The sequence below is a fragment of the Fragaria vesca genome, linkage group LG3, assembly GCF_000184155.1.
Source record: "Fragaria vesca subsp. vesca linkage group LG3, FraVesHawaii_1.0, whole genome shotgun sequence".
NCBI classification, from domain to species: Eukaryota; Viridiplantae; Streptophyta; class Magnoliopsida; order Rosales; family Rosaceae; genus Fragaria; species Fragaria vesca.
The window spans coordinates 11,265,238-11,275,040 of NC_020493.1; the positions used below are offsets into that span (position 1 = coordinate 11,265,238).

General features: G+C 40.9%; 2 protein-coding genes across 2 annotated transcripts; one reads left to right on the plus strand and one right to left on the minus strand.

Annotated features, from left to right (window-relative positions):
* Positions 1–2,514: 2,514 nt before the first annotated feature.
* On the minus strand, positions 2,515–4,581 carry LOC101299656 (secologanin synthase-like). The gene is made up of 5 exons (XM_004295636.1): positions 4,293–4,581; positions 3,935–4,152; positions 3,602–3,849; positions 3,105–3,495; positions 2,515–2,940 (listed from the first exon to the last, which is right to left on the minus strand). Exons 1-5 carry the CDS (start codon positions 4,579–4,581, stop codon positions 2,515–2,517), a joined length of 1,572 nt encoding a protein of 523 aa, XP_004295684.1.
* Positions 4,582–8,890: 4,309 nt separating this feature from the next.
* On the plus strand, positions 8,891–9,598 carry LOC101299945. The gene has a single exon (XM_004295637.1). It carries the CDS (start codon positions 8,891–8,893, stop codon positions 9,596–9,598), a length of 708 nt encoding a protein of 235 aa, XP_004295685.1.
* The last annotated feature ends 205 nt before the right edge of the window (positions 9,599–9,803 follow it).

Genomic DNA, 9,803 nt, shown 5'->3' on the forward strand with positions numbered 1-9,803 from the left:
CTAAACGGACTCGGATGGCCAAAAAAGCCTATACATCATGGCATTAGCGATGAGTCTGACTCGTAGCGCCGTTACGCTTCCGGAAAGGTATCACAATAGTCAATCAGACACCAAACGCCAAATCTGCAGCATAGTGAATAATAAGGGTAAGTCAACTATCGGCACCGAGACTTTACCGGAATACTGTGATTTTTCAACCGTAGTCGTATTTCACCGTTCTGGTCATATCTTATTTCACGACTTTTTTGCGTTTGAAGGTTCTACGTATAGTTTTTTTTTCTCAGATGAGTTGTTGTCTAGATCTGCAAATATAAGGCACTTTAGCCGACGAAATTATATTTTTTCGTCGGCTAAACTTTTAAAAATTTCGTCGGCTAAAGTTTAAAAATTTCGTCGGCTAACTTTAGCCGACGAATTTTTTTCGTCGGTTAAAATTTTAAAAATTTCGTCGGCTACTTTTTTAAAAATTTCGTCGGCTAAAGTTCACAGACTATAGCCGACGAAAAAATTTATTCAGACGATGAAATATTAATTTCGTCGGCTAAAGTTGACCATAGCCGACGAAAATTTTAAATTAGCCGACGAAAAAAAATTCGTCGGCTAAAGTGGACTTTAGCCGACGAAAAAAAATTCGTCGGCCTGGTTTTTTTATTTTCGTCGGCTAAAGCCTTTCTTCTGGTAGTGCCTGTTATGGTGAAAATTTAAGAACATTTAAGTCAAAGGTAATTCTACCATTTCGATTTCTTTAATGTTTGCTGGGTGCGAGCTTGAGAAACATAGAGGTGAGAGAGCAAAAGAGTAATAGGCCTAATGTTTAAAGAGAAACCATGGTCATTACTCATCAGCTTGATCAACCGCCATAATCCTCTTCTTTAAAGATTGGGATGAGACGATGTCAATCGATGGTGTGAAAAAACAAAAACCAGCGAGAGGTTCCCCACTCTTCTTTGATCTGTCTCCGCAGACCATGTCGTCCCCAATTGTGATCTCCAAGGTCGGATAAACTGGGTTCGCCGCAGCTCCATTTGGCCCATGACCTTTGGCCTCGCTTGCTGCGCCGTCTAGATGGTGTACGCCGGAGCTGCTCGCTACGATTTGGAGTGCGGTATCATTTTCCGGCACAACCCACGCTAGTCGATTGCATGATCGTCGTCGCCGGTATTCTCACCGATTAGGTGTTGGTGATGGGAGACAGTCACGTTACAGATGATGATATTGAGATGATGATTGGGAAAGCGATAAGGAAGGAAAAGCCAGAAAGAATTAGAGTTGAGCTTATGGTTTGGGGTTGACATAAACACCCTCAATATTTTTCTTTTACAAGTGATTTTTACTGTTAACGGAGTTAAATCTGAAATTTACTTATATACCCTTTCGAATTCGAATTTTGTGGATAGTATTACGCCACGTGTCATGTCTTTCTTCAGCATACAGTACGCTGGCGTAGTCCAGCATTTTCCTTTGATTCAAGGCCTCTCTTTTTCTATTGGTGAGTTACGCTGGCGTAGTCCAGCGCTTTCTTTTGATTCAAGGCCTCTCTTTTTCTATTGGTGAGCCGTACGTGACCTGTTAGTTGGCTAGCTTAACTATAGAGGTCACAGTTAGCTACAAATCTCATTGACGTAGTGGGGTGGGTTAAAAAATTTCAATAAAAAGAAAGGCCTTGTTTGATAAGAATGGTTATAGGGGTTGTTAATTGGTAATTAATTGGTCTTACAAGCAGTTAATTCGTCTCTTGTCCTGCTGGGCTGGAGACTCTTCATTTGCAGATCTTGAATAATCTGGTGAGTGAAGTATTCTAATCTAACTTGGGAAGTCCATGCTTGTGTGCATGCAACCTAAATTGCCCCAACGTTCTGAAACCTGAAACAACTGAACTCGGATCTTTTTATGGAAAACTTTGACCGTTGGAGTATTCCTAATCTTCACCTCTTTTAAAAGAGTTAAAACTCATTTTGTCCGGGGTTTTTCATTTTTGCTGCATTGGCAGTTTCACTTTAATGCTTCTTTTCAATTCGTTTCTGATGTATTGTAATGTACGTATATGAGGATTATTATTTATTTGTGCATGCTTTAGTTTCAGTTGGTGATCATGTTTCCGTGATTTGACATATTGAATGGGTTCTCAGTAAGAGGAGGTTTGTGTTTCAATTGCTTCAGTCATTGCTGACAAATGCCCTAGCTTTTCTGTCAAGTAATTGTGTATATAAACTAACTCAAACTATTTGCAAGCCATGGTCAAAATCCAAGCAGATTATAGTAGAGATTCCGTGTACGACGTAAAAAAGATACGGCAAGATTCAACAATAATCAAGAAGCATGTTGATGACTATGATCGAGTATGATTGTGCCTGTTCAACTTGGTTGTTGGGCATGTTTACATATCAATACATGTTATATATGAATCCAGCAAAGCAAAGAAAATGCTAGCTAAGTACAAGTTAGCTTATTGTATATAAATGCACACTTTTTGCTAAGATATACTGTTTGATATTATTTTTGGCACACAACTACTTAACGACGATGTAAAATGATTGGAGCACCATACTGTGGTTGAAGGGTAAACAGATAGAAAGGAGAATGAGCATAAGATGGAGAAAGCTCAAAGGTGAAGTGCTGCAGAATCAATGCTAAGGCCAATTTTCCTTCCGTCATAGAAAAGTTCTGCCCAATGCAAATCCGAGGACCGGCTCCGAATGGGATGTATGAAAGTTGGTTCTTTGTTGCCTTGGAAACTCCTTCAGCAAACCTTTCTGGCTTGAACTCGTTTGCGTCATCGCCCCACAGTTCCTTGTCATGGTGAATGAGCAGTATTGGTACGCGGACTTCAACTCCGGCTGGTAGTGAGTACTTCCCGAGTTGAGTATTCTTAGGAACGATTCGATTAGTTGCACCACCTGCTGGATATAATCGTAGAACTTCAAGTAAAATCATGGTTACCTGTGGGATGATTCAGTCAAGGTTAATTAATTAGTATATGTCATAGACTCATAGAAATCTATTCCCAGGTAAGAATAATTTAGAAAGAAAATACATCAAGCAACTTTTAGAATCAACAAAATTTTCAGTTGAAGTACAAGTAGATATATACTGTATATGCTTACAACTTTCAGGTGAGATAGGCCATCATAGTCTGGCTTCTTGCTTCCGGAGACTTGCAGAACCTCTTGTCTTGCTGGGTCTTGCCAATTCTGATTTTGAGAAAGTAAAATCATTGTCCAAACCAGCATCACCGAAGTGGTTTCTTGCCCAGCAAAGTAAAACAGCTTACACTCCTGCATTACATCCTGGATACTCATCCCAACATTCTTGTTGTTCTTCCCATTTTCCTGTATGTGCTTCAAGTTTGACTCCATGAGTGCACCTAACAAGTCATCTCCACTGGCTTCACCTGCCCTAGTGGCCTGCTCTCTGTTCTCAATAATACCCCTGACTATACCGTTTATTTCTTTATTAATCTTGTTGATCCTCATGTTCCTCTTAGTTGGCAGAAACCTATGCAGACAAAAAAGTTCTTAGTAAGAAAGTGAAGGCCTCAACGGCCTCCTCTGAAGAAGCAGGTTTGACATATATCTAAAGGGGATGTAAATTTTTGAACTACCTCCATCCTGGAATGTAAATACTATGTAAGGCTTTTGTTACATGTATTGTTTGTTCCCTCAAGAGTTCAAACATTTGCCTTCCTTCTTGGTAGTTAGTTCCAAATGCTGTTCTAGAGATCACATCCGCAGTCATACTTTGAAGAGAAGGCCAGACATCCAACTCGGCAGATGAACCTTCTTTCGACACTGCGCTCTCCCACTCCTTGATCATCTCATCAAAACTTTGGTGAAATGCCGGTATCATAAGCTATTGTAAACACCAAAACATAACTCAAAAATCGAAAAATCGACAATAATATATTGGAGTATATATAATTATGTGGATTACATACCTTTAGCTTCTCGAAATGGAATGCTGGGTTGATAATCCTTCTGTGTTTTGCCCATTTCTCACCTTCACAGAAATTGAGCCCTGATGTGAGCAACAGAATAAGTGGGTTTGTTATTGGCCTACGAAATTCTTCATGTCTTGTGAAGACTTCTTTCAATTCTTCGGGATTCATTACGTTCACTCTTGGTATGGGGCCAATCCAAACAAAAGAGTTCTTTCCTGTAAAAATTGTTAAAACGAAACATACGAAGGTTTAGGGTGGACCGTGGATGCATGCTAGCTCTTACATATCATCATACATTAATGTGTTCGCTGAAAAATTATATCATCATCATGATCGAGTAGTTTGGTATACATACCGTAGGATTTCACTGTTTTATCAACAAATGCGTCGAGTTGTGGTCCTATGTCATGGGATGTGGAGATATTCATGGGTTTAGATTTTGCTTCTGCGCGCATGATAGATTCGTCCTTAGTGTCTCCATACAAGATTCTGTAAGAATTGCCTTTAAAGCCTTGCTCCCTCAAACATCTTTCTAGCTTCTTTGGCTTGAGCCACACCCAGTCCAGCACACTCCATGCCAACCTTACTACTATGCTTACAAAGACAAGGCTTAGTGCCACCCAACTAGCTGCTGTTACTTCCATATTATTTGACGCTTGTAAATCTCGAGCTAGCTAATTAAGCTAGCTATGTAAGGAAGAAAGATAGAGGTTGGGGCTTATGGGTTGTGTTGTGCAATGTGAAGAACTATCGCGTTTAAATACAAGCATAAGTAGAAAACGATGAGCAGAAAATGTTTCAAACATAGGTTAATGAATAGACGAAAACTAGTCAACACAGCCGGCCCCAAGTACAAGCAGAGCTTTGCAAAGCATCTCCACTGCCAAGACTTATGCCTGCTAAAGTAGTCAGTTTACTTGATGAGCACACATAGATGTATACTTCCTCATCACGCACTTGCCCTTGACAATCAAGTTGTAGTATTTTTAACCTATGAAGGGAATCAACCACCCGATGATATCATGATTCATATCATGACAATGCCAGCACTTTTGTATGTACTATAATTCATGTCACTTCTTAATCTTCATCTTTTTCCAGCTAAAGTGTCGTATAAAGTACTGTATATTGTTATTAAATATTTAAATTGCATGCAGTACCGCTCAATTAGTATAAATATTTTTTCTCTTTAATTATATCAATCTTTATTGGATACCATTACACGTACGGTTTATATCAGTCCAATTCCAGCAAGGGTATTGCCGTATTGGATCGGCGCGGTGTGGGAGTGTTCCTCTATCTTTTTCCACTAATTATTAAGGAAAGTTTGGTGCAACAATTTGTATAGTGGCCATTGTTATATAAGACAGCAGCAAGCATAGAAAAAGTTGCAGCAATTAATGCTCCACACTAATATAGATATATTTAGGGAAAATGCACATTCCTACAAAAACTTGATAGCCCATTTCAATTTATCTTATTAAGTACACGTTGCTACCCTCACGTTGAATTTTCATCTCTCTCTCTCTCTCGACGAGAGTCGGACAACACCCTGAAGGACGACGCCTCACCGATGTCGGCCCACGCCTCGACAACGACACCTTGCCAATGCAGGCCGATTTGGCTGCCATCGCCTCCAAATTTCTTCTCCGTTCTCGATTTGGCTGAGGTCCAATTCATTCCTCGATCGTGAGCTCATTTATTGATCTGAATCATGTTAGAATTCTTCAGCTTTAGAGCACCACCACCCTAGGGTTATCGAAGAAGGTGTTGATGAGCTTTGGCGGCGGGTAGTACGCTGGGTGGTAGAGACGGTGCATGAGCGACCTGATGGAGGTGGTAAGGACCTTGAAAAGAATCGGAGGATGTGTACGTTTTGGTGTTGTACCAATTGAACCTACACTTTTTCTTTGGGCAACTTCTTCGCATTTTAGGGTTCTTGAAACTAGCTAGTTGATGTTGAGATTCCATTTTGATGTTGAATTGACTAGATAGATGGTTGTTGTTTCTATAGGAAACCTTTGTGTCACTTTTACTATAACTGTGTTACAAGGTTAGTTTTTAGGGCTCAGTGCATTGGTTTTTGTTGTCATTATTAGGATCAAGTGACCAAGCTAGCTACTTAGATTATTGGGGTTAGTAACCCGATTATTGGAGGTCAATAACCCGATTATTGGAGGTTAATTGTCACATCCCGACCCTTAAATTTTTACCTTATTACTAGCTTGGTTATAATAAGAATTTTACCGTCTCCGTCATTGAGGTAATAGTTTAATCGGTCCCTAGAGGTGTTTTGAGGGACGATTAATTTCGGGGAATTATTCGTGGGAGAAAATATGACAACGGTAAAAATAGTAAATTTTAGCTAGTAAAAGGTAATTTTTATTCGGGTATTATTTTTCGGGGTGTTTTATTTTGGATTTGGGTGGTATAAGAAGGTTGGACCGGGCCAAGGGGTGGTCAAAGCCCAGCCCTTTTTCTCTCTCTCTCCCTCCCGGTTTTCCCGCACCCGAGCCCTCTCGCCCCGCCGGTTTTCTTCTTGGCTGTCCGCCGCCGTCCGGCCACCAACCGCCGCCGCACCGGTCCCGTTTGGTCGGCCTCCGACCCAGCTACATCCCTGGACCGGTGACAGCTCCCCTAGCGCCGCCGTGAGGAAGATATCGGGCCCGAGAGGTCCGATTGTGTTAAGCCTCCCGACGCCGGAACTCCCTCCTCCGGCCACCAAAACCGGCGATCCTTGGCTCGTTTTGTAGCCCTCCTCCCGTGCAGCAACCCCTCCAAACAGCTCACCCTCTCTTGAGCTAGGTAAGGAGAAAGGTGAAGTTGAAATTCTACAGCGTTTTTGATGTTTTTAGTCGATTACCCTAGTTAGGCTTGGAATTGGTGTTTGTGTTAGTTAGGAAAGTTGTAGAGCATGATGAGAGGATTATTCTGTCAAAATTTTATAAGCATTGGAGGTCGCCGGAATCGGCCTCCGGCTGCCACTGTTTGGAAGATTTTTAGGATTTTAAATTTAGAATATTAAGGGGAGTTTGTTGAAGTGAGTTATGAAATTTTTGGATGAGTTTTAGATAGGTTTATGAATTTCCGAAGTGTGGTATTTTTAGCGGTTAATTAATGTAGAATCCGGCCGTAGGATTTAAGTCGTATTTTTGGGGAGGTTGTAATTACGGCTGCCGAGTATGATATTTAAGTTCGGATTGTTTCGATTTAAGAATATCGAAGTTAGGCAATGATGAGCGTAGTTATGACTCTCGGTTAATGTTGCCTATTTTGTTTAAATATTAGAGTTTTAGTTGGGAAATTAATTTTATATTTGTGCCAGGGTTCGAGGAAACCTCTCTGGAGTGGCGATTTGGATTTCGTCGGGCTTATGTCTAGAGTTATAAGTGGACTTTTGTTTTAAAAAAAATGTATGCTATAGTTCATAGATGAACAATTAATGTTGTGGAGCATTTTGACGTCATTTTATTTTGACGATTTTATTTCTCTTAGAGAGTCACCGAAAATGGGATTTTCGGTGGATATAAATATGTATTTATGAGAGAGTATGTATATAAATGCTAGCTAGCCCTATGTGTCTGTCCACCTTAATGGCGTAGCATATAGCCGCATTATGGTGTGACGCGAGCGTTGGACGCGAGCGTAGTAGCCCTATATGAGTGTCTAATTCATATAAGGGGCCGGGTATGGACACATATTTATACACTCGTCTGTCCATCTTAATGGCATAGTGTAGCACCGCATTAAGACGTGACGTGAGCGTTGGACGCGAGCGTAGTAGCCCTATATAGACCCATAAATTTATATAGGGAGTATGGACGTGTGTAAATACATACATACATTATAGAGCCTGAGAGGCTCGACATTTATGAGATAAAAGTTTTATCGCTTGCAGCATGCATTCGATTTTCCTTGGAAATTGATTTGGGGAAACATAAATATTTTATTCGTTAAATTATTTTTGTCCACTCACTCTAACGTGTTTCAAATGTTTTTCCCTGGGCTCTTCATTTTAAAAATGCCCAGTTTGCAGGATTGCATAATTGAGGTCGGGCGTACATGGGGATGAGGCATAGTCATCATATAGCTTCCGCTTGTTAATTTATTATGTTTCCTTTCTTCCTGTTAGAGTTGCTCTGAACCTATAAATGGTTGGATATGAGATTTGTTTAGATTAGTAAATAATTTGGGTGGTGTTGTGATTTGGGGAGCACGGAGGCTCCAGGAGTTTAAGGTTGGATTTAAATTTTCAGAAGTGTTTGCAGGTATTATTAGGAAGAAGGGAGGTTATGCCGATTTTCCGGTAAATTTTCCTTGGAGGTGGTCCCCGCACGACTTAATCTGGGTTTCAGGGTGAAACTTGGGGTGGGTCGTGTCATTAATAACCCGATTATTAATTTTCTGATATTTCTCACTTTCTATTGCAATAAGCTAAAATAAGTTAATTACTAAGGTAAGTAACTAACTTATTGGGGGTCGGTAATCGAGTTACCAGTGACTAGAATCTGACGACTAGAGAAAATGTGAGTTACTAGGGTCAGTAATTGAGTTACTAGGGGGCCAGTAACCCAATTATCGATGACCAGAATCCAGAAACCGGAGAAAATTAGAGTAACCGAGGATCAGTATGATAAACCAAAAGTAACATAATTGAATATGAGGCTATCTACAACAGCAGATGAGGACTCTCCAAGTGTGGATATAATTAGATAATAATCTCCTTTATCAGATACATCTCTTGTAACTGTTTAGATTAGTTTCTCATAGAGTTGTATTTATCTCTTGTACATGAGATCTTTATCTTTGTGCGTACTATTCAATATATAAACACACGATAGTCAGGCTGAATGGACAAGCCTTGACATTTACCAAAGTATTATTCTATGTCAGTTCGTTTATGGTATCATAAGCCATAGTCTAAACGACAATTTTTTTTCTCGCCTCCTACCAATGGACTCTTCTTCTAAAAATTCTCCTCCCAACCCCGAAACTCCTCCTCTCAAACCTGAATCTCCTCTTCCCAACCCTGAAATTCCTCTCACTATCACCAATGGTGCAAACAACAATGCACTCGTCCCCCACCGAATGATTCCTGACACCTCTAGCCCTACTGTGTCCAACTTCCTTTCTATCAAGCTGGACAGAACCAATTACCCTCTGTGGCTGGAACAAATACAGCCGCTTCTAAAGAGTCGAAATTTGATGTCGTATGTTGATGGAACCCTAGGTTGCCCCCCGTGTTTCCAAATCGATGCTGAAGGAAAATTGACTGATGAAGTCAATCCTGCGTATCAACAATGGATAGCTAATGATCAGATGGTCCTTGGGTGGATCAACAACTCTTTGACGCCTCCCGTCTTGGCTACAGTCGCTTGGTCCACTAACTCCTTCTATATATGGAGTTCTTTGGCAAAACACTTTGCCTCTCAGTGCCAGAACCGGATCCTGCAACTTCACGGAGAGCTACTCAGGACCATGAGGGGTAACATGTCCATCTCCGACTTTCTTGATAAAGTTAACTCTATCGCAGATAACTTGGCACTTGCAGGAAGCCCCACAAGTGACAATGATCTCGTATCCATCATCATGAACAATGTTGGACCACTCTATGAGAATACAGTCAGCTCTGCTCAAGCACGAGACACTCCCATCACCTAGGAGTCTCTGGAAGCCCTCCTTCTTTCAGCTGAGAGGCGCATGAAAGATCAGCAGCAAGCTGCCCTAGATGTCTCCTCTATAACCACAACACTTCATGCTACTCATCTCTCCAATCGAGGACGAGGACGTGGCCATATCTTCTCAGCCTCTTATTCTGCTCGAAACCCTGCTTCAACTCTTGGAGGCAGAGGTTCTCCTACAACTC

Coding starts and splice junctions, on each gene's coding strand:
- LOC101299656 (XM_004295636.1), bottom strand. CDS start 4,581: ATGGAAGTAACAGCAGCTAGTTGGGTGGCACTAAGCCTTGTCTTTGTA. Junction 4,153..4,292: donor TAAAACAGTGAAATCCTACG/GTATGTATACCA, acceptor CAATTTTTACAG/GAAAGAACTCTTTTGTTTGG. Junction 2,941..3,104: donor GCCTATCTCACCTGAAAGTT/GTAAGCATATAC, acceptor ATCATCCCACAG/GTAACCATGATTTTACTTGA.
- LOC101299945 (XM_004295637.1), top strand. CDS start 8,891: ATGGACTCTTCTTCTAAAAATTCTCCTCCCAACCCCGAAACTCCTCCT.